General features: G+C 37.2%; 1 protein-coding gene across 1 annotated transcript in view; it reads left to right on the top strand.

The window, feature by feature from the left end:
* LOC129313680 (DNA-directed RNA polymerase I subunit 2) overlaps nt 1–27,121 on the top strand; it is a 32,881-nt gene extending 5,760 nt beyond the window's left edge. Inside the window, 16 exon segments of the mRNA XM_054956984.1 lie at nt 43–160; nt 5,040–5,127; nt 5,648–5,763; nt 7,051–7,178; nt 7,269–7,348; nt 7,695–7,936; nt 8,016–8,180; nt 8,395–8,559; nt 8,634–8,708; nt 8,922–9,025; nt 9,104–9,179; nt 18,164–18,292; nt 18,374–18,514; nt 18,848–19,060; nt 24,511–24,762; nt 26,424–27,121. Of these exon segments, the coding sequence (XP_054812959.1) occupies nt 43–160; nt 5,040–5,127; nt 5,648–5,763; nt 7,051–7,178; nt 7,269–7,348; nt 7,695–7,936; nt 8,016–8,180; nt 8,395–8,559; nt 8,634–8,708; nt 8,922–9,025; nt 9,104–9,179; nt 18,164–18,292; nt 18,374–18,514; nt 18,848–19,060; nt 24,511–24,762; nt 26,424–26,843 (2,512 nt within the window). The 3' untranslated portion in view covers nt 26,844–27,121.
* The last annotated feature ends 340 nt before the right edge of the window (nt 27,122–27,461 follow it).

The raw sequence follows: 27,461 nt of genomic DNA, 5'->3' as shown, positions 1-27,461 counted from the left end.
TTACATTGATTTGTGATGGAACATTTTTTTCCCTTTCCCCAGCTTCATGCTGCAGAAACTTTTCTCACTTGTAGATCAGACATCCGTACCCGACAACCCTGACTCCTTACAGAACCAGGAGGTCCTACTTCCTGGCCATCTGATTACTATTTATCTTAAGGTAGAAAGTTTTTAAGCCTTTTTCTTTACGACTTAAATTAGTGCTTTGATACCTAACATGCTTTTATTGTCTTTGATTTGGTTCCTTGAGTTTGCATTGTGCCAAAGTGGCATTTTAACATCCAACACACACAGTATCAGCTTTGTCTTCCAGGTTAATAAATATGTTTGATGGCATTGATCTGGAAACTTGGTCTCCCTTTGAAAATAAAATTGTCCTTTGGGATATTTAAGGAATTGATTTTCCAGGTTGCCCCTGGAAATTTGGTTCCCAAGAACCAAAATGATGGGAACCAAAATGATGCCAACCAAGCAAGGGAATATGCACTTTCCTTTTCCTTTTCCAGATGTCCAATTCTGGTGAACCAAATGGGGCCTAGTTAAAGGTTCTGACAAGTACACCTAATCATTCTTGGGTCCTTACTTATTAATGATTGGAGCAAAGCACTAGAGCAGGGTCCTTGCCTGTTATGATTGGAATGATGTTGACGTTGAACTATGTTTACTATTGGTTTAATTGATTTATTTAATGTGTGTATACTTGGGTTGGCGGAGAAGCAAGTGAACTGTTAATAATCCCAATGAGAGTAGATAGGGTTTTAGACTTTGTAGTCTCCTAGAATCTTGGCTAGCTAGAGTTAGGCTTGTTGCCTCACAAGACCCTATATTTTTTTGAATGTACATTGAATGGAAGTCATGGCCAAATCCATTGCCTCAATTTTTTTTTGGGCCAAATTTCATGGGCATCAAAGCCTCTTTCCATGATTAGTTATGGTGACTTTAATGTTGTGAACATCGAATCTATTGGAACCTCCACTTAACCACCAAATTCTGGCAGCAATGTGCCACCGATCAACTTGGATGATTATGGGCCACCATCTTGATGGATATAATTGTCTCCCATGGTCCCAAATTTTCATTATTTTCTTCATATGAGGAAGGGGGAAAGAAAATTATATCTTGTGGGCAGCATCACCATTGAAGCATGATGATCCAAAGTTTGTGACTTAATCAACAACAATGAAGAGCTTTGTCCCACCAAGTGGGGTTGGCTTCATGGATTGCATAACACTATTGTACTCTATCACCAACCAAGCTTCTAGAGATATTGCTAACTAGGACGTCTCGTTCAACAACTTTCATAAGTGTTTATTTTGGTTTTCCTCTACCCCTCTTTACAGGTTCAAGATTGTTTATTCTACTTTCCTCATTGGTGCTTCCTACGGCCTTTTCTGTACATGTTCAAACCATGTCAAATGATTTTCTACCAATCATCAAAAAATAATTACGCCATGTCATGATTGGTGAACTCCATGACACTTGAATTTGGCTGAAGTTTTATCCTTTGCAAGATTGCAAAGGATATATGGGATTTTGCCTGCAAGTTTTTCACCTGTCTCTAATGCATCCATGTTTGAGACTAAAGGGATAACTCATGAGCTTATGCAAGGTGCTCAATCAATAATGCTTCACAACAACTCCTTCACAACCCAGTGCTAGCAACCTGAGACTTATATTAAGTGCATAGCTGGATGTGTATTAAGGATGCAGAATGCTTTCAGAGAAGTGTTGGTGACAAAATGGGTCTAATTTTCTTGAGTTTGGGAAGGTAAGGAGTAGATTATTCAGTGATTCATTATTACCCACCATGAAGGAGGCTTTTGCAGCTGTGACAAGGGAAGAGAGATGAAAGAAATTGCTGACCAGAAGCCGTTTCCTCCACACAAGTGAGAACACAGCCTTGATGGCACATGCAGCACCAGAAAAAAAGGGTGTTGACCGAGGTGTGATCATTGCAGCAAGGCCAAATATGCCAGGGAAATATGCTGGAAGCTCCATGGTAAACTGAGCAACTTGAAGCAGGAAAAAAAATCCACAAAGCAGAGGTAACTCAGCTACTTATGAAAAGCTAGGTGAACTTATCCTGACTTGTCTCGAATGCCTGCTTGAACATTTGCAAAAGCTGATTAGTAACCATGAGAAGGCTCAAAAAGCTCCTTTAGGAAGTGGATCAAGTCCAAATTGCCACTTGCAAATCTTGATGTACCCACCCTAAATTGGGTGGGGACATTGGGTATTCCTGGATTCAAGTCTAAATTGCCATTTGCAAATCTGGCCTTGGGGTATAGGTGAAGCGCAATCCTGGTGCTGAGAGGTCAAGTTATTTATAAAGAATCTTGATAAGGATCCAAATCAGCTTAGGAGACCACTAATAACTTATCATCGTAGAAAGAAGAGGAAGATAGTTGAAACTGATGCTGTCATGCATGTTTTAAGGGATTTATCTGGTTTAAATTAATTATTGCTGTTATTTTAATTGTTATTTGAATTGTTATTTTGTTAGTCGCTAAATAATAGGACCTCAAGGCTGTTAGGGAGGTTCCTACGAGTAGTTCCTGATTTTTAGGCTAGCATCTTGTATTATTTGAATTATTCAGTTGTACTCTTTTATTTTAAATATCCTAGCTCCCATACACAGCAGGATATGAATGAAGAAATAAACCCATTACTCCTTTGGAGATTCTCCTACTTGGCTGTTAAGTTATTTAGAGTGAGATCCTTGCTCTAGCTAACTTAATAGATTACTTTTCCTAATCCCTACTATTCTAAGTTCCTATCAATTTGGTATCAAAGTTTGTTGATAACATTCATGGTGCAAGAAATTGAGATAGGAAAGGAGGAAGTTAAAGTTAACCCGGTTATGGAACATGTGGGAACTATGGAGAAATTGGGAACTGCTTGTACAAGGCTTAATTGAGGGAATAATAGGATATTCTAGATTGAATCAATGTTACTTGGGATTTGGTTGTTTATTTTCTGATCCATTTAATTATTAATTAAGTCTATTTTTCTATAACAAATGAGTTAGTTGCTGGTAGAAGACATGATTGTTTTCGAGATTTCTTGTATTTAGGAGATATTCCTTGGCTATTATGGGGTCTGAGTTAGATTCTGATTCTTGCTTCTTGATAGGTTCTATCTTCAGTAAAATTCTTATTTCATCCTTCAGCATTCAACAGTGAGGGGAGGGGAGGTATCATTTGGGTGGGATGAGGATCAAATTCTTATTGTTCATGAAACACTATGTCAAGAATGATCTCATTAAAAAATATTAAGCCGTTTGATGCAAGTTGGGTTAAGATATTCTAAATTTCAAAATCATTGATTTTTGGCATGGATGCTTAAAATATAGTCTAAAAATATGTATTAACTTTTCTAGAGCAATTGGCAATTCAAACATACTATAACAGTGGGAGCTTAAAAACAGTCAAAATAGTTAAATAAGAATTCTATTGTGTTTTAGCCACTTGAGGCTGACTCAAGTAGGGTGAGTTGGGGTGTGGATAAAGGTGTAGAATTCCAACCCCTCCTTATGTAAGTAACAAATGAAAGAGAAAAAAGAAGTCTAAGTTTTTTATTAAAATTTCAGGATTCCCACTCCTTTTTGTCTGTGAGCACGAATCATTATGGTTACTTATCGTCATTTTGAGCACTTGCTATTTTACAAGAAATTTATGATTGCAAGCTTTGTTTGTGTTATCATTTTTGTTGGACATATTAGCAAAACACAATCCAAGTTTATCTTGAATTTTAAAATTTTGAGCTTGTGGAATGAAATGGAACTTGAATTTAATATTAAAATAGGTAAAATTGAGCTATCTCAATTGTAAAACCTAATTTTATGGTAGTGGACATGAAATTACAGTAACTATAACCAAGTTGTATTGATTTCAAAACTTAATTTTACAATATTTGAAAATATAGTCTAAATATCTAGTCGGTTTTGATTTTTGAGCAATTGGCAATTCATACAGACTCCAAAAGTGGGAGCTTGAAAATTGTCAAAATGGTTAAAAAAGAGTTATGATATGCTTGTGATCAGAATTTAGGATTGCCACACCTTAGTGGTTGGACACGAATCATTTGTTATCATTCTTCATTTTGATTGTTTGTGTTTCATCGTCTAAAGCTTGTGGCATTAAATTGTACTTGTGATTGCTATTGTGATATTTAAAATTGAGTTATCTTAAATTTTTGTATAATATTTTATATTATTAATTCTAGCACCTTACGTCTCTCATGAGTGCTTTTTGGGATCTTTTTTTGTTGGGGAGCTAGGAATTTTAAATATTTTTTCATGTTATTATGCATACGGAGATATTTTGGAGCGATTATTCAACATAATGGGGAAATTGACATAAATATTACACATAGGATGTAAGTTGGGTGGTTTAATTGGAGAAAGGCTAGAGGAGTTATATGCGAACAAAAGGTACCAAATAAACTTAAAAGGACATTTTATCGAACTCCTATAAAAGCAGTAATATTATATGATAGTGAATATTGGGTTTTAATGAGTAAGCAAGAGCATAAAGTTGGAATAGTAGAGATGAAAATGTTGAGATGAATGTATGGACATACACATAAAAGCAAATCAGAAATGTGCATATGTGGGAAAAAGTAGGCATTGCACCTGTTGAAGGAAAAATGATAGAAAATCATTTAAGGTGGTTTAGATATGTACAAAGAAGACCTTAGGAGGCACTTATGAGGAGAGTGGATCAAATAACTTTGAGTCCTATCAAGACAGGTAGAAGAAGGCCAAAGAGAACAATTTTGGAACTTGTTGATCAAGACTTCTTAATTAACAATATTTCTAAAAGCTTAATAAATGATAGAACACAATGTCGTCATATAATCTATGTAGCTGACCCCACCTAATAGGATAAGGTTGGTGGTAGTGGTGGTGGTTGTTGCTGTTATGCATACGGATGAACTGCTGTGCCCTATTAAATTCCGATTCTGATTATACTTTTTTAAACTTCTTCTGGGGGTCTTATTTTATAATTTTTTAATCAAATTGTTGTTGTGGATGCTAGGAAAAAATAGAAGATTGGCTTCAAAAGGGCAAGAGGCTTGTTGAGGATGAGCTCCAGGATAAAAGTGACAAGTTTGATTTCTGCAGCTGTATGTAGATGTTTTTATTAAATCACCTTTGATTTGTTGAATTCTAGTTTTGTTTCGTTGTGCTGAGAGCCTTTCCCGTTATATTTTCCCTCTTAAATCTATGGACATCATCATAACAATTTTAGATGCATTACTGTTTGTTGGTGAATGAGGATCTTGGCCTGCAACCGTAGGGTCCATCATTTACAGCAAAGAATTTTATTTATTCTCAGATTATATTCCCTGTTTATGCTGAATTTTACCATTTGAAGTTATTACGGTTTGGTTATCTTATATTTTCCCTTAATTTGATCCTATGTTTTAGTCAGACTTAGCTTGACTATTGCTAGGTTTTCTTATATATATATATATTGATGCGCCTCGACTGAATTTTTAAGAGAATACCAGTTTCTGTATTGATTTAAGTTTTCATTATAACTGCCAGTTTCTGTATTGTTTTGGTTTGAAAATTAAGTTGATGATGGTTATAACTAATTAATTTTATGGTTGTATATATTTTTTGTCTCCTTGGTGAGAGCAGTAGCTCATGTTAAGAAGGTTATGGAGAAAAATCCCGCAAGGTCAGTAAGTACAGCTGTTGAAAGTATGTTGAAATGTGGAAGACTGGTCACTAATACGGGCCTAGATCTGCAGCAGGTATGACTTTCTAGCAATCAATTAGCTTTTGTCCTGGCAGTTATAATGCTCCATCCTTCAATTGTCATGTTTTCCCAATTTTAATCTATAATAATAGGCTTCTCTTATCAGTAAAAATAGTGCGTAAGTTTTTTTAAATAGAGAAAGGAATTTTGTTTGAGAGAACAAGACTTGCAAGCCTTGAAGATAGGACAGCCCCTTGAAGAGACGAAAACAAAAAGAAGGAAACCATATTCCTATCTGACAAAAAACTCCCTTCAAATAACATTGAATTTAACAGCTAAGGGAAGCAGAGATATGACTCTTCTGGTAAATCGCTTGTAGTCTGCTGATGCTCTTTCAATAGTTTATACATTACTCTCCAACTAGATGCACCAAACCGCAAAAAACTGCACATTTCCTGGGATTTTTGCCATTTTTAATATGTCCCAATCATTTATACTTTATACCAGCTTCTAAGGGAGAGCACCAAATTCTTCAGCCCACCACTGACCAAAAAAGCCAAATAATTTTTTTTTGAAACAGTATTTCAAAGAAAAGTTACCAAAAATGATTTAAGAATAAATGAATTAGCCTTGTACATCAAACAAATGCTGTGGAGAATTGTGAAGTACAGGGTTTTTGGGAAGTGAGTCACATTAGACATTAGTTTGTATTCTATTGCTTGTGCATGATGGGTTGATTGGTTAGTTGTTGTTAGTATTTTATTTCTTGTAATGATTTTACTTGTGCATTATGGTAAAACAGAGGATGATTGGTAATCAATGAATTCTTGACTAAATCCAAATGCCTATATAGGAGTGATAGCAGTAGCCTTGCTCTTCAAATCCCAAGAGATTAGGCAAGATTTGAGGATAGATAAAAAACCATATACATGCTAGAATTGAATATGATACCAAACTGTTGATAGGATATGCAAGTCTTTTTAAAATTAAATCATGACTTCCCAAGCGCTTTTGGTGTTTATACAGGAAATATCTTTTAATTAAGAGCAAAACAAGGGCGAGAGGGTTGGGGGGAGTTATTGGTTTTAGAGAATGAGTTTTTCTGTGATAAATATGGTTACTTTTCAAATCCATTACTTCTGCACCTGTTGGTCGTTATGAGGAATTGATTATTATTTGATGCTGTATTATGTTCAATGTGGTGTAGCTTTTATCCACAATTAATTATGACAAGAATAATAAAATAACTTAGATCATTGTATGCATCAATTCTTCTTAGTTTCCTATATATACTTGCCTGATGCCCTGTACATCATTTATTGATTATATTTTGCTTAATCAGAGGACAGGCTATTCAGTTCAGGCTGAAAGGCTAAACTTCTTACGTTTTCTTTCCCATTTTCGTGCTGTTCATCGAGGGGCCTCTTTTGCTGGTCTCCGTACGACCACTGTGCGAAAATTGCTTCCTGAGTTAGTATAAGCTATCATATTTAATTTGAAAACTATATGGTCTGTCTACAATATTTTTGTTTCTTATCTGTGGTTGTTTCTTTTCATTAGCTCCTGGGGTTTTCTTTGTCCTGTGCACACGCCTGATGGGGAGCCCTGTGGATTACTGAATCACATGACAAGCACCTGTCGTGAGTTACTGCCACCTTTTTCTTCTTTCAATAAGGAACCAATCCGTTGCTGTGTTCAATTATATTGTATGATCAATGGTATTTTAAACTGGCCTTAAGAGCAGTCGAACAAGCCAGATCACCTTGATGAGCTGATTGATTTTCATGTCTCTTGTTTCTCTCATCTTAATCTTTTCATTTTTGTTAAAGAGGATTCTTAATCCTCTACAATCATGTGTTTTGAAATGAATTATTTTTTATTTTATTTTAGCCAGAAAACAATAAGGGATTCATTGTTCATTAATTGTGAATTGTCTAATTTATGTAACAAATGCATTTCTTGACTTTATTCCTTTTTCTGTTTCAGGTGTTACATCATTTTTTGATTCTCTAGGAAATATTAAAGATTATTTTAAAATAAAAATGTCTATCCTCAAAATTTTAGTTGAGGTTGGAATGAAGCCATCACTGCCAAAGCTAATTCTTGCTGGTCCACCTGAAGTTCTTAATGTTTTTCTAGATGGTTGTATTGTTGGTTCAATACCTTCTGGTCAAGTTGAAAAAGTTGTGGACTACTTAAGAAGATTGAAAGTGTCATCTGCAGCAGTGGTCTGCTTTCCACCCCTTCAGTTCCTTTCCCTTCATTTTATATTTTGTGCTTGATATTAACTTTAGAAACATCTTGTAGATTCCTAATGATATGGAGGTGGGATATGTTCCTTTGAGCATGGGTGGAACATATCCTGGCCTGTACCTATCTACATCTCCTTCAAGATTTGTTAGGCCGGTCAGAAATTTATCTATTCCTTCTAATGGTAGTGACAATACTGAACTTATCGGGCCGTTTGAACAGGTCAGTATAGTATAACAACAACAACAACAACAAGCCTTTATCCCACTAGGTGGGGTCGGCTATATGGATTGCAAGACGCCATTGTGCTCTATCATTTATTAAGCTTTTAGAAATATTATATTTTAAGTATTTCACATGATACATTCAGTAATCCTGACCTATGGATAGACTGGTTATATGTCATTTTCTGATTGAGTCTAATATTCTTTTGTAGATTTTTATGGAAATAAGATGTCCTGATGGTGGGGATGGTGGAAGGAAAAGTGCATTTCCTGCAACTCATGAGGAAATCCATCCAACAGGAATGCTCAGTGTAGTTGCTAACCTTACTCCATGGTCAGACCATAATCAAAGTCCCCGAAATATGTACCAGTGCCAGGTACATTATGTCTTGGTGTGCTTAAATCTGATTAGTCTTCAGATCTTTTCATTATATGCTTGTTTATGTTTTAGATGGCAAAACAAACAATGGGATTTTCTTGTCAAGCAATTCAAAATCGTGCAGATCAAAAGTTGTACCATCTTCAGGTTCGTTCATCTCAGCTTGGTATAGATTACAAATGCTATCTCTTTCCAATTAAAGGTTTTATTGGCCCTTGAATGTTGGAGGGCCGAATCCAGAAATAACCATAGAAATTGTTGGTCATGTCATACATCACTTTCTCTGCATCCAAAATGCTCTTTATGCATATTCTCCCACCTTTAGTCTGGTAAAACCATTTATTTTACTGGCATTTCCAGACTCCCCAGACTCCTATTGTTCGGACGGGCGCATATACAAAGTATAGCATTGATGAATATCCTTCAGGCACAAATGCAATTGTTGCAGTTCTGGCATACACAGGGTAGCTACTTCAGTGCCTCGTGTAACAACATTAGCTTTAATCTCTTGTTCTATTTATGAATGTGTTGGAAAAATGCAGATATGATATGGAGGATGCTATGATTTTGAACAAGTCATCAGTGGAGCGTGGAATGTTTCATGGACAAATATATCAGGTTTGATCTTGCTTGACTACTTGACATAACTGATCATGCTTTACTACTTGACATAACTGATCATGCTTTCTTGTGATAGCATTCACTTTTCGCAAGGAGCATGATCATGTTAACACGGTTGCAGTACTTGACATACTTTGACCATACAATAGCTTGTTATCGAACGTGGCTTTCTGTTATCATCACAGGGTCAACAGATCCTAGCAGCCTAAAATACACATGTGCTTAATAAATTAATATGATGTTCCCCTCTTACACTTGAAAATTTATATGGGCTTATGTACTTCTGTAGTAGTGTGGTAGTTAGAGGTGGAGACAGAAGAGAGAAGCAGAGAGAGAACTGAAAAGTGTGAAACTGGCTTACAACATAGTTTCTGATTTCTAGGGGTGCATTTGGATTTGCGTTGGATAAAACAGAGTCTAGATGAAGCTGATTTATAAGCATGAGTTTGGGCAGAATTGATTCCTTAAAATGCATTGGGTAAAATTTATTTATATAGCCCATTTGGATAGCGCAAAAAATCAATTATGGAAGTTCAATATGCAGTTTCCTAAAAATTTATCCAAAATCCCATATTTTGATTAAATCAGTTATGAGACCCACAACCAAACACCTATATTTTTATTAAATCAATCGAGACCTTGAACCACATGATCTCATAAGTAGCTCCCACATGCTCCAGCATTTTGTTTACATCTAAATTCTGTTTTACCCAACGTTAGTCCTAAAGCACCTGAAGTAAATGGGAGATGCTCATGAGAAAACCACATTTTGAGCTTTCATAATCAAAACGTGGGTGTTTGGTTGAGTGATCATTGATTTAATGTGGGTGTTTGGATATATTTTGAGCAACCATTTTGGCATTCAAAATTGATTTTTATCAAAATATGGTTATTTGGTTGAGCAACGAGATAATTGATTTAATCAAAATATGGGTGTTAGGATATATTTTAAGAGAATCACGATTTGGGCTTTCAAAATTGATTTTTTCTTATAGGCACTAATATAATTTCCTTTATATAGATTCTTAACAACATCTAACGGCTATATCTACTAATAACTTTTGTATCTTTTATTAATTACAAGCTATCAACTTTTAATATTGAAATCTGATACAACCCAACAAAATATTCAAACTAAATGCAGCAGAAAAATGAGACAGCAAGAAATAGCTAAGGGAAATCCTTAGGTTTGATATTAATACTTTCAAAATGATAAACCAGCGTTACAAGGAGACACCACTCATTTAAACCAAACCTTATCCCCTGTTGCAACCAAAGCCAGATCAGTAGCTGAACGCTAATAGCACAGCATTGCTCAACTGTTAGCATGCCCTCTGGCTTTTGAGATGCTAGTCTCTCCTAACCACTCAATGCAAAATGTGACTTGCCCTCCAAAAAGACACTAATGACTACTATAAACCCAAAAGCAACCTTCACATTCCCCGACATTACTTTCTGCTAAAATAGACCTATAGCCTGAGTGATGTAAAACACACACACTCACATTGATTTGAACAGAATAGGATGAGGAAAAGAAACAGAATCAGAGAGTGAGAGGTGAAGGGGGAGGGAAAACAGAGGGGAGAGATGACAGAAAACAGAGAAAGCAGGGGAAGTGGAGAGGGACGCAGAACTGATAGATAGGGGAATAGAACAGCAATTCATTCCAACTCTCAGAACTCCCTTACATGTGCTGCATGGTGGCTTTTTATAGAAGCCACAATTAAGGTTTCCTTCTTATGAAGGAAACATAAAATGAAATAAAATATAAGTTTGAGGTTTCCTTCCCTATAAGGAAAGCTCAACTTGCAGATTTAAATAAAGAGTAAAACAAACAAAAGCAGGTCAGGTTTCCTTCCTTTAGAAGGAAACTTACAAAATACTAAATAATGCAAAAACAATTATTTCTTTCTAAAATAACATTTGCCATATTTTCTATCAATTCTCCCCTGCTGCAAAGAACTCTCCTCCGGAGAGGTAGAGAGTTGATAGGCTTCTAGCAAGGCAGGATTAAGTTGTTGGAATTCATCTTCTGAAATCCAGGTGGCATCTTCATCAGATCGACCTCTCCAACGAACCAAATAACGACGGATGGGCCCCTCAGAGGTAAAGACCATTTGATCATCCATAATGGTCTCGATTTCATCAACTGATGGTGAGACAGCAGGCAATGATGGAATTGGCACTTGTGAAGGCTGAGTACCTGCAAAATCATCAGAAAGCAAAGGGGAAGGCTCAAAAGTTCCCCGGTAAGGCATAAGATCCTCTACATTAAAAACTGGACTAATGGCCATATCAGAAGGTAGTTCTAAAAGATAAGCATTAGGTCCTAATTTCTTTATTATGCGAAAAGGTCCTGCAGCTCGAGCATGCAACTTTTTAAAAGCTTGTTTAGGGTAACGTTCTGGACGAATGCGAGCCATAACATAATCACCTATTTCGAAGCTTTGAAATCGACGATGAGTATTAGCAGATAATTTATATTGATCATTACTTGTCGCTAATTTGCGCCTAATTTCAGCATGTAAGTCATGAAGGCGATTGGCAAAGGATTCCGCAGATTCAGAAATGCGAAATGTCAACGGGATTGGCAGGAGGTCAATAGGCTGTTTAGGATTAAAACCTTGAACAATTTGGAAGGGACTCATGCCTGTAGACCTATTCACTGAATTATTATATGCAAACTCTGCAGTGGGTAGAACCAAATCCCAGTTCTTCGGCCTGTCTCCAACTAAACTCCGAAGCAAATTACCCAAACTGCGATTAGTGACTTCAGTTTGCCCATTAGTTTGAGGGTGAAAAGCAGAAGAGAACTTCAATTGGGTACCAAAAAGTTTCCATAGGGTCTTCCAAAAGTAACTAACAAACTTGACATCTCTATCAGATACGATAGTGGTAGGTAACCCATGTAGACGTACAATCTCCTTGAAGAACAACTTTGCCAGATGTGAAGCATCTGTAGTTTTGCTACAAGGAATAAAGTGAGCCATCTTTGAAAACCTATCCACAACAACTAATACAGAGTCATGACCTCTAGCTGTGCGAGGCAATCCTAAGACAAAATCCATACTCAAGTCTTTCCAAGGTGCCTCGGGAATCGGCAAAGGAGTATACCAACCGGTATTCTGTCGCCTGGCTTTAGAAGTTTGACAATTTCGACATTGAGACACTATGCGAGCCACATCACGCTTGAGTGAAGGCCAGTAGAACCTATCTTCGACTAATGCCATCATCTTATTAACCCCGAAATGACCAGCTAAACCTCCAGCGTGTAATTCCCATATAAGAAAATCTCGCATAGAAGTACGTGGGATGCACAGTTTGCTCCCACGAAAGAGATGACCGTCTTTAATGATGAAATCAACATGCTCATGACGATTATCACTGCGAACTTCTTGGTATATTATCCCAAAATCTGGACATGAAGCATAGTCGTCCTTCAAGTTTTCAAAACCAACAACACTAACGCTCATAGTGTGCAACAAGTTGATCCGACGGCTCAAGGCATCAGCCACTATGTTTTCTGTTCCTGAACGATGCTTGACCACAAAAGTGAATCCCTGAATATACTCAACCCATTTAGCATGTTTAGCATTTAAGTGCCGCTGAGAGTTGATAAACCTAAGTGCCTGATGATCAGAGTATAGAACAAATTGTTGCGGAAGCAGGTAGTACTTCCAATGCTCAAGGGATCTCACAATCGCATAAAATTCCTTATCATAAGTGGAGTACTTTTGTTTGGCATCATTGAGCTTTTCGCTGAAGAAAGCCACAGGGTGACCTTCTTGGCTTAGTACACCTCCGATTCCTGTCCCAGACGCATCACAAGCAACTTCGAAATACTTTGTAAAATCAGGTAAAGACAAGACTGGAGCTTGAGAAAGCTTCTTCTTAATATCTTGAAAAGCCATGGAAGCTGTAGATGTCCACTGAAACTTGTCTTGTTTTAAGCAATCAGTGATAGGAGCCATAATGGTACTGAAGTTTCTAATGAAGCGTCTATAGAAAGAAGCAAGGCCATGAAAACTCCGTACTTCATGAAGAGATTGTGGCTCAGGCCATTCTTGAATGGCTTGGACTTTCTCAGGGTCAGCTGCTAAACCCCTTTCAGAAACTATGAAACCTAAGAAGATGACTTGATTTTGAAGAAATGAACACTTAGGCAAGTTAACATAAAACTGTTCTTGACGCAAGGTGAGAAAAATTAACTCGAGATGTCCCAAGTGTTCTTCTCTTGACTTGCTAAAAACTAGTATGTCATCAAAGTATACCACCAAAAACTTTCCCAAGTAAGAGCGAAGGAGGTGAGTCATTACTCTCATAAATGTACTTGGTGCATTTGATAACCCAAAAGGCATGACAAGCCATTCAAACAACCCATCTTGCGTTTTAAAAGTAGTCTTCCACTCATCTCCAGGCCTAATCCTGATCTGATGATAACCACTTCTGAGGTCAATCTTTGAAAACCAGCTAGATCCAGACACTAAATCAAGCATGTCATCAAGTCTAGGAATGGGAAACCTATACTTGATGGTGATCTTGTTGATAGCTCTGCTGTCTACACACATTCTCCAAGAGCCGTCTTTCTTTGGGGTTAAAAGAGCAGGTACTGCACAAGGACTCATACTATGCTGGATATAACCCTTTTCCAACAATCCACTGACTTGTCGGTTAAGCTCTGCTCTATCTTTAGGGTTTATCCTGTAGTGCGGTAGATTGGGGAGTTGTGAACCTGGAATGAAATCAATTGCATGTTGGATCTCTCTCATTGGTGGTAATTCAGATGGAAGCTCATCGGGAGTGATATCCCGAAATTGTTGTAAGAGCTGTTGCACTTCCTCTGGCATTTTTGAAGTAGTAGCAATTCGTTGCGAGATCTTGGATACCAAAATAAACACGATCGTACTCTCTCTGCTTTCTTGTACAAATTGTTTTTCTGTCAGAAGATGCAAATTGTGGGTTTTGGGTTTTGTGCCCTTTGATTTACTTGAGCCTTTGCCTTCGTTGTCAGGCTTAGCAGGACGTAACAGGATCGTCTTGCCTCCATGCTTAAATGTATAGGTATTCTCACGACCATGATTGATAACATTGTGGTCATAAAGCCACGGTCGGCCAAGTAAAATGTGAGCAACATCCATTGGAAGAACATCACAAATAATCTCTTCTTTATAGTCACCTAAGTGAAGAGGAACGCGACATTGTTGCGTGACTGGTAAAGAAGTTTTGTCGACCCATGCAACACGAAAAGGTTCTGGGTGAGGTTCTGTCTTGAGATTGAGTCGGGCTACTCCTTGACTAGAAATAACGTTTCTAGAACTCCCTCCATCAATCACCAATTTGCAAGCTTTATCTCCACACTTCACAAAGGTATGGAAAATACTTGTTCGCTTCCACGAATCACTAGGTAGAGGGACAGATAGAATGCATCGCATAACTCCAACTCGACGTGTCTCACACCCATGTTCATCAATGATGATGTCCTCATCGACATCTGAAGGACACTCAACTGGATCTACGACAACGTCAGCATTTGCATTGTCTTCCTCACCTTCATATTGTGAGTCAATAACTAGAGTATGCTGTGGGCATTTTGACGCAATATGACCCTTTGAGTGACAGCGAAAACACTCGACAAAGGAATTGTTATGGCGGGAAGCAGGAACTATAGCCTCACTAGGTTGCTTTGAAGTATTACCCCTTAACCCAATTGCTTGAGTAGGTGTAAAAGACGAGCTAGGCCTAGATGTAAGTGTTCCTGTTGGTCGTTCAGACATACTGGAAGTTCGTGCTTGTCTAAACAGATTGCTCTGCATGTCGATACGCTTTGCAGACGAGTACTGTGACAGAGACTCTACTTCTAAAGTCTTATGATAAGCTTCTTCAAGAGACTCTGGAAAGTTTAACTTGAGCTCCTTCTGTAGATATGGCTTGAGACCATTAACAAACTTGGTAATGATGCGCCATTCCTCTTCATCCACGTCACATCTAATCATAAGGTCATCGAATTGAGAAATATACTCGGAAGCTGTGGAGATTTGCCTCAAATTAAGGTATTTGTCATACAGTTGACTCTTATAATGAGTCGGCACATATTTTTCTTTCAGCTTGGCCTTCATTTCATCCCACGTCTCAATCGGTGGATAACCTTGTCGCTCAATGTTCCTTTGGACATTTTGCCAATATTTCCTAGCAGATCCCACGAGCTTCATCTTCGTAAACCGAACTCGCTGAATATCTCTCATGTCATACCATTCAAAATAGTCTTCCATGCTAGCTAACCAATCCAGGAATGCACTAGGATTCAATCGTCCATCAAACTCAGGAGCTTCAACTTTAACCTTTTTGGTGATGTCATCAATATGTGTCCTTCTAAAGCCTTCTCTACCATTCCTATGGACTAACTGGTATGGACTATGATGTTGTTCTTCAGGCCCTTGCCCATCCCAAGTATCATCTATGTCATCAGAATGATGATTGGTAAACTCATGAGGAAATGTTCTACTGTGTCTTTCACCCATAGCTCTAGAGGAATGACCAATCCTAAGGGAATTACCTCTAAGTTGATTGCGGACTGGGAATTGTTCATTTTTAAGACTTGACTCTCTTCTAATGATAGGTCTTTCGAGTATCCCTTCAGTTGTTTTCCCTGTATCTTGTCTGTATGTCAACTGAATTGCACCCATTATCTCTTTAAATTTATTGTCCATGAATTCTTTAATTTCATCTAGCCGCTGGTCCACATATGCCCTTTGAGTCCTTTCAGATTCCTCAAGATGATTTTGGGTGATTTGGGAGTTATTAGCCATGACAGATTTTAGGGCAGTAATTTCTTGGTCTAATAAAGCTTGCTTATCGTATAAATCACGAATGGTCATACAATGACAAAGATGGTATGGTAAAGTGCAAGTTTGGTGTGGATTTAATAACCTAAGGAAGAAAGGCCCCCAAGTTGCCCTTACCTAAATAGGTGAAGTCCCTTCTTTAACAGCACTAACCCTCTGAGAATTCAAAAATTCCACAGGGATCGTATGCTAAATAGGTAACAACTCGAGTGAAGTCTTCACAGAAATCTCCGAAGGTTCAAAAACCTTTCAAGAAAACCGTTAGAAACTTCAATTAATCTAGGGTAATTTTTGGACACGAGTATAGGGCAGGATTGTGTGTGAGGTAGGTGTCTTAGGTTATACGAACACTGCTATCAAAAGTCACAAATTAACAACATAATGATCAATGTAAATTTTCCTTTTTTTTATATATTTATATATTTTCAAAATATTAAAACATGATTAAAAAAATAAAAATAAAATAAAAATTGCAATGCTCAAAGAAACCAAAGTACCACACAACAAAGATTTCAGAACTAGCTATGAATGAAACACCTCCCTTTAAGAACCAAGTAAGCCAGTTAAATGAAAGGGTCGTCGGCCTTACCAGCGTTGCTTTAGGAGCTCAAAACAAAAAGTTTTACCCCCAAATAAGTTTTAGATGATGACTTGCGCCCCTCAGCTCCTTCAAAGTTGAACAAATTCCGCGAAAACACACAGAAAACACTGAAATCACGTTTCTGGCGGCGACTGTACGGACGGCGCGTGTGGCGGCGCGTGAGGAGAGTGAAGACCACGCGCAGAAGCTCCACCGGCGCGTGAAGGCGCGTGTGAATTCGGGCGGAGGTGGTCTTTTTGGTTCTGACCGGATTTTCCCCTCTGAGCACGATGGTAGCGTCCGTTTTTGGATCTGACGTCGGGAAATGTGATTCTGGGTGCTGGCAGCGTGAACAAAGTATGCTGAGCTCCCCTGAGAGTTTTCCTTCGATCTCCGGCCGCGGAAACAGCCTAGGAACGTTCAGAACCTAGCTCTGATACCAAGTTGATGTAAAACACACACACTCACATTGATTTGAACAGAATAGGATGAGGAAAAGAAACAGAATCAGAGAGTGAGAGGTGAAGGGGGAGGGAAAACAGAGGGGAGAGATGACAGAAAACAGAGAAAGCAGGGGAAGTGGAGAGGGACGCAGAACTGATAGATAGGAGAATAGAACAGCAATTCATTCCAACTCTCAGAACTCCCTTACATGTGCTGCATGGTGGCTTTTTATAGAAGCCACAATTAAGGTTTCCTTCTTATGAAGGAAACATAAAATGAAATAAAATATAAGTTTGAGGTTTCCTTCCCTATAAGGAAAGCTCAACTTGCAGATTTAAATAAAGAGTAAAACAAACAAAAGCAGGTCAGGTTTCCTTCCTTTAGAAGGAAACTTACAAAATACTAAATAATGCAAAAACAATTATTTCTTTCTAAAATAACATTTGCCATATTTTCTATCACTGAGTCAACTTGAAGGCTGCATCTCCTTCTCCTGAACAGTAAGGAGAGTAGGGTTAACATTCTGACCCTCATAAAGTGGCTTGCCCTTTTCTTGTTTCTTCCTAAACTTCCTCTTATAGGTCTGTGCAGCAAAGTTAGTCTATCAAAATCATTAGATACCTTCTTTTATTCAGTAACTTAGTTTGTATAAAATACCTTTGGGGAATTGGAGCAATAAATTTGGTCACCGTTACTGGGATTGGGGATGAGGAGGACCTGCCTTATTGCCTTCCCTACTTTGCACTCCAGCAGGTTAGCGCCTTTTTTAGCATCATCTTATTAGGTTTGGGCTAGTTGATATTAATTCTTCTGCATCACACCTTTGGCATCTTCCTCAGTAGATTTTTTCTTGAGGCTCAATGATGTTCGACTAAGACAAGGTATTCAGGGTGCACTTTAATATGCCACTTTGAACGTTCTTTATTTTCTGGCCAGAGCCTGCAATTCCTTTTATTTGTGTATCTAGTTTTTGAGTGTAATAATTCTTTCCACCAATCTTATAGTTTCATTGCCTTATAAAAAATATTCATTTATTTCTGATGTTTACTTGTGAAATAATGGATATTTGTTTCCCTGTTGGAACACCTGACCTGACATTATTGTGTGCTTATTAGACTGAAACAATCGATTTGACTGAACAACGTGGTCGGTCAGGCCAGATCTCAAAAGTGTTTAGAAGAAGCAACCTTGATAACCGGAACTCAAGCATCCTTGATTCAGATGGACTACCATATGTTGGTCAGGTTTGCCTTCGAACCTCTCCATCAATCCTATTTGTCAATTTCAATTTTAGTTTAATCAAAATTTCAGTGGCCGACTTTCAGATGATAAAACCAGAAGATCCTTACTGTAGCGTGTATAATGAGGTTACAAATTCAACATTCACCTACAGAAGGAAGGGTTCTGAACCTGTTTATGTTGATTATGTTTCTGTTGATGTCAAAAACAAGAAGAATCTTCAGAAGGTGAGTTGATAATTTTAATCGAAGATCAGGAAACTGGATAATGGTTCTTTGGTTGCATAACTCAAGTCCATGCAATGAAAATGTCACCTAGTTGATCTCCAATGTTGACTGACATCCTGTGGGGATGACCTTTTCTTGAGTCTTTTTTTTTTTTAAAGAAAAGGTCATCAATTTCAATGCGTTCAATTTGTTCATGAAACACAGAATTGGAGGCAATATAGCTGCTTGGTTATCACACAATGACTGCTGCTTGGTTAACTCTAGATAGCCTTTTTCTAAACAGATTTGACTTTAGTGGTGAATTTTAACTTGTGCTCATGATTCTCTGTGCAGGTTAACATACGCTTTCGACATCCTAGGAACCCTATCATTGGTGATAAGTTTAGTAGTAGACACGGGCAGAAGGGTGTCTGTTCTCAGCTGTGGCCAGATATTGACATGCCATTTTCTGGAGCTACTGGAATGCGTCCAGATCTGATCATCAATCCTCATGCATTTCCTTCCAGGATGACAATTGCAATGCTTTTGGAATCTGTTGCTGCTAAGGTAATACAACTAAATAAAAATATATGGAGAATTTGCTGTTTCTGGGAAGTCGCTGAAGACGAATATATGTTGTTGATTGACACTTGTCTCATTTTTTAGTAGTGTGAGTGAGAGTCGACTAGAATGCTTTCTTGTATTACTCTAAAATATGAACAAGCAATTACAATATATATAAAGTGTCAGACTAGTCTAATCCCTAATTTCTAGCCCACGAGAAGGAAAGAATAATCAAAAAATAACTAACGGTCAAAAGTGAAGGAGGAGGGAAATAATAAAAACAAATCAAGCCTATTTATTATTTACATGATTAGTGGGATTTCCACACTCCCCCTCAAGTTGGACTGTATATGTCAATCTTTTCCAACTTGCCAACAAACTTCTGAAACATCTCCTAGTTTAAGGCTTTGGTAAAGATATTCACGGTTTGATTCCATGAGGGCACATATATGAGTGACATAAGATCTCCTCCAATTTTTTCTTTAATAAAGTGTCTATCAACTTCAACATGCTTGGTTCTGTCATGATGAACTGGATTATGTGAAACGTCTATAGCAGCTTTGCTATCGGTGTATAGCTTCATAGGAAGTTCTAACTCAATCCTCAATTCTTCTAATACCTGTTTCACCCATATTACTACACATATACTATGAGCTACTACCCAAAATTCAGCTTCCGCACTACTCATTGCAGCTACATTCTGCTTTTTACTCTTTCATGTCACTAGGTTTTGCCACACATACATGCAATATCTTGATGTTGATCTTCTATCATTATGGGCACCCGCCCAGTCTACATCTGTAAATATTTCTACACTTTTCTTTGTTTTTCGGTATAATATTCCTTTTCCAGGTGTGCCCTTCAAGCATCATATAATCTTGTAAACTACTTTTAGATGTTTCTCTTTAGGAGTTTGAGAGTGTTGGCTTGCTACGCTTACTGCAAATGCAATGTCTGGTATAGTATGGGAAAGGTAGATAAGTTTCCCAACTAGTCTTTGGTATCTTCCTTTGTCAACATCTTTGCCTTCATTTTCTTCTTCCTCTTCATCTTCTTCTTCTTCTTCTTCTTCTTCTTCTTCTTTGTCATCTTTTTTCATCTTCTTTTTTGATGTTACTTCAATGGGTGTGGTGCTAGGTTTGCACCCTAATATTCCTGTCTCTTTTAGCAGATCGAGAATGTATTTTCTCTGGGATACATAAATCCCTCTTTTGGATCGCGCTACTTCCATCCCTAAAAAATATTTCATCTTCCCTAAGTCTTTGACTTAGAAGGATTTGGCCAATGCTTTTTTAATCTTCTCCATTTCTTCATGGTCATCCCCTGTGAGAATGATACCATCGACATATACGCTTAGAATAGTTCCTTTTCTTTCCCTGTGCTTGAAGAATAATGTATGATCACTCTGCCCTTGAATGAACCCTTCCTTTCTTAGAACCTGTGTAAACTTTTCGAACCACGCACGAGGTGACTGCTTTAATCCATAAAGGATTTTCTTAATTTACAAACCAGTTTCCTTTTCTGAGCAGGGAATCTAGGTGGTGGTGTCATATACACCTCCTCTTTTAAGTCTTCATTGAAGAATGCATTCTTAACATCTAACTGATACAATGGCCAATCAAGGTTTGCAGCTAGGGACATAAGAATTCTTACTGTGTTGAGCTTGGCAACTGGTGCAAATGTCTCCATATAATCAGTTCCATAAATTTGGGAAAAACATTTTGCCACAAGACGAGCCTTAAATTTTTCAACAGTACCATTTGCTTTGTACTTCACGTTGGACACCCATTTGCAACCTACAGCTTTCTTTCCTTGTGGTATCTCAACCTCTTCCCACGTACCATTTAGCTTGAGAGCATTCATTTCCTCCATAACAGCCCTTTTCCACTTTGGGGACTGCAGTGCTTCTTCGATGCATGTTGGAATCGTAATACTATCCAGATTGGTTGTGAAGGCTTGATATCGAGGTGAGAGAGCCATATAGGAGACAAACTTGTCTGTTGGGTATTTAGTGCAGCATTTGGGTTTCTTCTAAAGTGCAATGGGGAGATCTAAATCTTCTTCTACTCCTCTTGGCTGATCATGGTCAGTAATATCTTCTTGAGATTTAGGAATTGTCATAGGTTCAGAATCATGGTCAGCTTCGAGAACTTGAGTGTGGTTCCTCGATGTTTTCCTCCAAACATAAAATCGATCATGGAATTTATCAGTGTTTGTTCTCTCCCCCTTATTAGGATCCCCCTCAGTGTTAGGTACATTATCTAATTCAGGTTCAATCGTTGACTCACAGACTTCAAACGGAAGTTCTAACGGACGTTCATACTTATAGGATATTTCTAATTCAGGTAGGGAAGAGGATTTTAAGGTAGGCTTCAATTCACTCACACTCTCCTCCTGAGTTGGAGACTTTGGATAGGAGGATTCATCTTCATAGAAGGTGATATCATAGCTAACAAAGAACTTCTGTGTAATAGGATCATAGCACTTGAACCCTTTTTGGGAGGCAGAATATCCAAGAAAAAATACATTTAAGTGCATGGGGATCAAGTTTGCTATTGTGATGAATGTGAACAAAGACAGTGCACCAAAAAACTTGCAGCGGAAGGTTGTTTTCAAGGTGAGGAATAAGATGGGTGATGTGACGAACTTCAAGTAGTGTTCTCAAAGATAGGATACAGCTAGGCATTTGATTAATGAGATGAGTGGTGATGAGAATGGCATCACCCCAATAAAATTTGGGTACATTATGGGTAAGAAAGAGGGCTATGACAACTTCTAAAATGTGTCTATTTTTTCTTTCAGCTATGCCATCCTATTGAGGGCTATAAGCACAAGTGCTTTTATGAACAATCCCATGGTGCTGTAAATAGTTGCCCAAAGAGTTGATAATGAACTTGGTACCGTTGTTTGTATGTAGGATTTTACTAGAGGTGTGAAACTGGGCTTGAATCATTTTGTAAAAATTTATGAATATAGAGACAACATCAGTTTTGTCTTTAAGGAGAAAGGTCCAGCAAACATGGGTGTGATCATTGATAAATGTTATAAACCATTTTTGATGTGTTCTGTTAGCAGTTTGGCTGGGGCCCCAAGGGTCACTATGAATAATAGTGAACAGTTGAGAGGGTTGGTAAATATTGTGAGAAATTTTGTGGTGCTTTGCAAGTTCACAAACATCACAATAAAACTTGGAAATATTTTTATTTGAATTAAGAGAAGGAAACATTTGACTCAAATACTGAAAATTAGGATGACCAAGGCGTTGGTGCCATAACAAAATATCACTATCCCTAGGAAAGGAAACTTTATTGCAGACACTACCATACTCTTTAAAGGATGCATCAAGGTAATAAAGACCATCAAATTCTCTAGCACTACTAATCATCGTCCTTGTTGACATTTCCTAAAACATACAATAGTTGGGATAGAAGTCAGCATGACACTATTCATTCTTGGTCAATTTATGCACAGATAACAGATTACACTTCAATTTTGGAACATGGAGAACTGAGTGAAGAACCAGCTTATTGGATACTTTTGTGTCTCCAATACCAACAATTGGAGATATTGTGGCGTCAGCAAGTTTAACCTTAAGGGAGCCATCATATGGAGTATATGTGGAGAATAGTTCTCGATTATCCGTCATGTGATCAAAAGCACCTGAGTCAACAATTCAGGAATTTCCGATACACAAATGTTGAATGACATGTAAGGCTTGTAAGAAATTACCCTTGTAAACCACCGTAGCTATTAGTTGTTTCGTGCCAGGCATCTAGAGGGTATTCAAAAATTCCATAAATTTGGAGAATTGTTCAGGGGGGAACTGTTGATTGGCCGGATATACTTGAGATGTCATGAGCCTATCACCATTTCTTTCTGTGCTAGCATGATAACCACAACTCCTTGGCTTCTTTGGTTTCCAGTCTGGGGGTTTGCCATGAATATCCCAATAGGTATCTTTAGTGTGACCTGTCTTTTTACAGTGCTCACAGGTGGGTCTATTCTTCTGGCCTCTTGGATCTGCACTTCTAGTGACAAGTGCTGATGGTTTAGGTGCAGTAGCAGTCTCCTTGACATTAGATTTCAGCATAATGTGTCGTCGTGCATCTTCACGTCTTACTTCAGTAAATGCTTCACGAACAAGTGGTAGTGGCACAAGACTAAGGATTCTACCCTTATAGCATCAAGTTCTGGATTGAGTCCTGCTAGGAACTCAAGTAGTCTTTCTTTGTCAACACGTTTTTTAAACTGGGCAGCATCCTCAGCACACTTCTAGACATCTTCATTATTCAAATCCAATTCTTGCTAAAGAGCAGTCATTTCAAGATAGTAATCATTAAGGTTACGTGAACCTTGACTCATGTGCCACAATTTAGTTCTTATTTCAAACATTTGAGAAACATTTTCCCTATCAGAATATGCCTCTCATATAGCCTCCTATATTTCTCGTGTAGTGGGTAGATACATAAAACTCCTTTTTATGGCTGGAATCATCGCATTAATGAGCCAGGAAGCCACCATAGAGTTTTCATTTTTCCAGAGGCGAGGGGCTTTCGGATTTGAGCCATTTGGAATTACAGAATCACCATTAAGGAAGCCCAGTTGTCTACAGCCTTCAATAGAGAGCTTCATCGTTTGTGCCCACCACCAGTAATCGTCTCCGGTCAGTTTTTCAGAGATGATGAGGATGTTTGAACCCTCTAAGCTTGGCATCAATGCGCACAACGCTCCCTTTCTAGCTCGAAATCAAACTGTCGAACCCCCCAGAGTCACTCGTAGAGTGGTTCGATCCCTCTTTTTGATTGGGAATCATGCCATCGGAGTCTCTTGAGTCAGTCACAGATTGTGTCTTGCTGTCGCGTATTGCTCTAGTCATCTCCATCTCTGTTTCTGAATCAGATAAATTTTCAATCTGTCCCTCAAGCTCTGATACCATGTGAGTGAGAGTTGACTAGAATGCTTTCTTGTATTACTCTAAAATATGAACAAACGATTACAATATATATAAAGTGACAAACTAATCTAATCCCTGATTTCTAGCCTACGAGAAGGAAAGAATAATAAAAAAAAAAAAACTAACAGTCAGAAGCGAAGGAGAAGGAATCAAGGGATAATAATAAAAACAAATCAAGCTTATTTACTATTTACATGATTAATGGGATTTCCACAGTTAACTGTTTTTTCTCTTCAAGGCTCTACAAATGTTCTGGTGTTATCTATGCGGGACATGAGTAGCTTTTGTCATGTCTAGTTTTGCAAATCAATTGGGATTAAAATATCAGAAACTCCTCTCCAACGTCATTTTAAAATATAATTGAGATTTGCACTGACAAAAGAAATAATAATTGATATTTCGATGTTGAAGCTGCCTTTTACTTTGTATACAATTTTCATAATTTTATCATTTATATAGTAAAGAGTTGGAAAATATCTAAAGCAATTTCTTCTTGCAGGGGGGCAGCTTACATGGAAATTTTGTAGATGCAACCCCATTTCGTAGTTCGACAAAGAAAGATAACGGGGAGTCAGCAAGATCAGATTCACTCGTTGATGAACTTGGTGTCCTGCTGAAACAAAAGGGATTCAATTATCATGGGGTTGAAGTTCTCTACAGTGGAGTTTATGGAACTGAACTTACGTGTGAGATTTTTATCGGGCCTGTTTATTATCAACGACTCCGTCATATGGTTTCAGATAAGTTTCAGGTGATCAAATTCACAATTTTGCCTTGTACAGTTCAATTTACGGTAGTAAGACAGAACGATGGTCAATTAGTCAAACACTTTTTTGGTGCATCCTGTGATCCTTTCTGTCTCAGTTCACTTTCCTCTGAAATGCTTTTCTGAAAAATAGAATGATTTTTTTTTTCTTTAGCCTTTTTTTTTCACTTTCCTCTGAAGTACTTTTCTGAAAACTAAATTTTATTCATTAACCTTTTTTTTTGGGGTCAAAATTTTTGGATGGGGAGGCTTTACTTTAGAACTCAGTCTGTTCAGCTAGTGATGTCAGCTTGTGGGTTTCTGGAATTTAAGAAACTTGGTCTGTGTATTTCTCTTTGATGTCTTTTGGTAACCTATCCAGATTCCTACTGCTGGAAGAGATACGAACTTTTCCTGTCATGTTTGCTCTTAAATTGTTATTATTTTCTTTTGGGAAAATTAATCTTTTGGTCCTTGTAATTTTAACTTAGTTGTAACTTAGTTCTTAAATTTTGACTCGTTGTAACTTAGTTTTTAAAGTTTTGACTTGTAATTTAGTCATTAAACTTTGACTTGGCGTAATTCAAGTTCCTATAGTTTTAACTGTTTAAAATATTAATCCTTATATTTTATAAAATAAAATTGGAAAGATTAAATTTTTATAATCTTTGTCAAATTGAAACTTTTAGTGATTTAAAATTACTCTCTAAACATCAGCATAATTTTCATTTTCAAGATATAAGGACCGATATTTTAAATAGTTAAAACTATAGGGACTGAGTTGTAATGAGTCAAAGTTTAAATATTAAATTATAATTGAGTTAAAATTATAAGGATCTAGTTATAGTGAGTCAAAGTTTAAGGATTGAGTCACAACTAAATCAAAATTTTAGGGACCAAATGATTAATTTTTTCTTTCTTTTTTTTTTAGTTACATTAGATACTTAAGAAGCTTGATATCCCAAAGTTTTTGGAAATCTTGGGGAGTTGGTAACTGATATTTATTTAATATTTAAGATGTTTGTTTCCAATTAAATCGGAACATGTGGATCTTTCTATAAATTATTTATTCTATAACAAATTTTTGTTATTAATATCATTAACACAATAAAATTCTCTTGTTTTGATTTGATTAGATAAAAGCATATTAAGTATATAGTGCTAAAATAGCTAAGTCTTACCCTTAATCATTAATGCCAAGCATATTTAATATTTAAGATGTTTGTTTCCAATTAAATCGGAACATGTGGATCTTTCTATAAATTATTTATTCTATAACAAATTTTTGTTATTAATATCATTAACACAATAAAATTCTCTTGTTTTGATTTGATTAGATAAAAGCATATTAAGTATATAGTGCTAAAATAGCTAAGTCTTACCCTTAATCATTAATGCCAAGCATGCAATTAGTAAGGGATTATCATCTTCCCTGAAATTTCTCCCCTCCTAATGGTCCATGCGTTAAATCGATTGTTGTTGCTCCTATTAACTTTTAAGCTTTTTTAATCTCACTCTCTTCTCCGTTACCCGAAGGGTATGAGAAAACTTTAGGCAATCTAATGTCAAGGCAATGTATATTGATAGGCCACTCCAAATTATAGCTCACCCCTGTCCACTTAAAATTAAATGAGTATGATTTAGTAACATCTTATTTTGCCTTCTAGGTCCGCTCTACTGGAACACTTGACCAGGTGACCCGGCAGCCAATTAAAGGTCGAAAACGTGGAGGAGGAATTCGATTTGGAGAAATGGAACGTGATTCTCTGCTTGCACATGGAGCTGCATATCTACTGCATGATCGACTGCATACCTGTTCTGATTATCACATTGCTGATGTATGTTCACTATGTGGAAGCATGCTCACGACGACTTTCCTTCAGCCACAGAAGCGGCCGATCCGGGAGATTGGCGGGTTGCCCCCAGGTAGAGCTCTGAAGAAGGTATTTTGTCAGGCTTGCCAAACAAGTAAAGGCATGGAGACTGTTGCTATGCCCTATGTGTTCAGATATTTAGCAGCAGAGTTAGCAGCTATGAACATCAAAATGACTCTCCAGTTAAATGATAAAGCTGGGGCTGGAGCTTGATATGCTTAAATCTGTCAATTTGACAACAAATTTTTGCTGTTGTATCATATTATTAATTTCATAAACTGGGATTTTTTTTTTTAATATAATGGAGAGTTAAAAATTTTTGAAGCCAAATCAACACGAAAATGTCTCGTGTTACTGCTTCAGTGGATACAAGGGTGGGATGAGATTAGAAAGTAGAGTGATTCTTGATGAATTCAGGTGGCCTTGAGGTCACTTTGTTATTTTGTTAAGATGATGACTATAATTTTAATTTAATGTAGTATTTTATCATATGCTTATAATTTTATGTCATGTTTAATTTCGTCCATAAAATTTGTTTTTTCCTCTTCGAACTCTATTGAATTTTACCTTTTCTCATTTTAATGGAGATTTTGACCGTGTATTCGGGCTCACGACATTTGCACCTCAGATTCTTTCAACTTTTTATTAATTTCTAGTTCTCATTTACCAGAGTGTTTCTTGACACTTAAAAATTGCTTTGGCAAAAGAAACATACTTGTATCAACACCTGAAAAAATCAACTATTTGGCCCCTGAGTTATGTGAAATTTTAATTTACCTTCTGTAGTTATTGAGCTATCAGATCCTATATAATTAGCATATGTTCTAAAGT

Source organism: Prosopis cineraria, unplaced genomic scaffold, assembly GCF_029017545.1.
Source record: "Prosopis cineraria cultivar Desert tree isolate PC_DT_omini unplaced genomic scaffold, ASM2901754v1 PC6, whole genome shotgun sequence".
NCBI classification, from domain to species: domain Eukaryota; kingdom Viridiplantae; phylum Streptophyta; class Magnoliopsida; order Fabales; family Fabaceae; genus Prosopis; species Prosopis cineraria.
The sequence above is the reverse complement of the archived record's forward strand: the minus strand, read 5'-3'. Positions and strand labels throughout refer to the sequence as shown.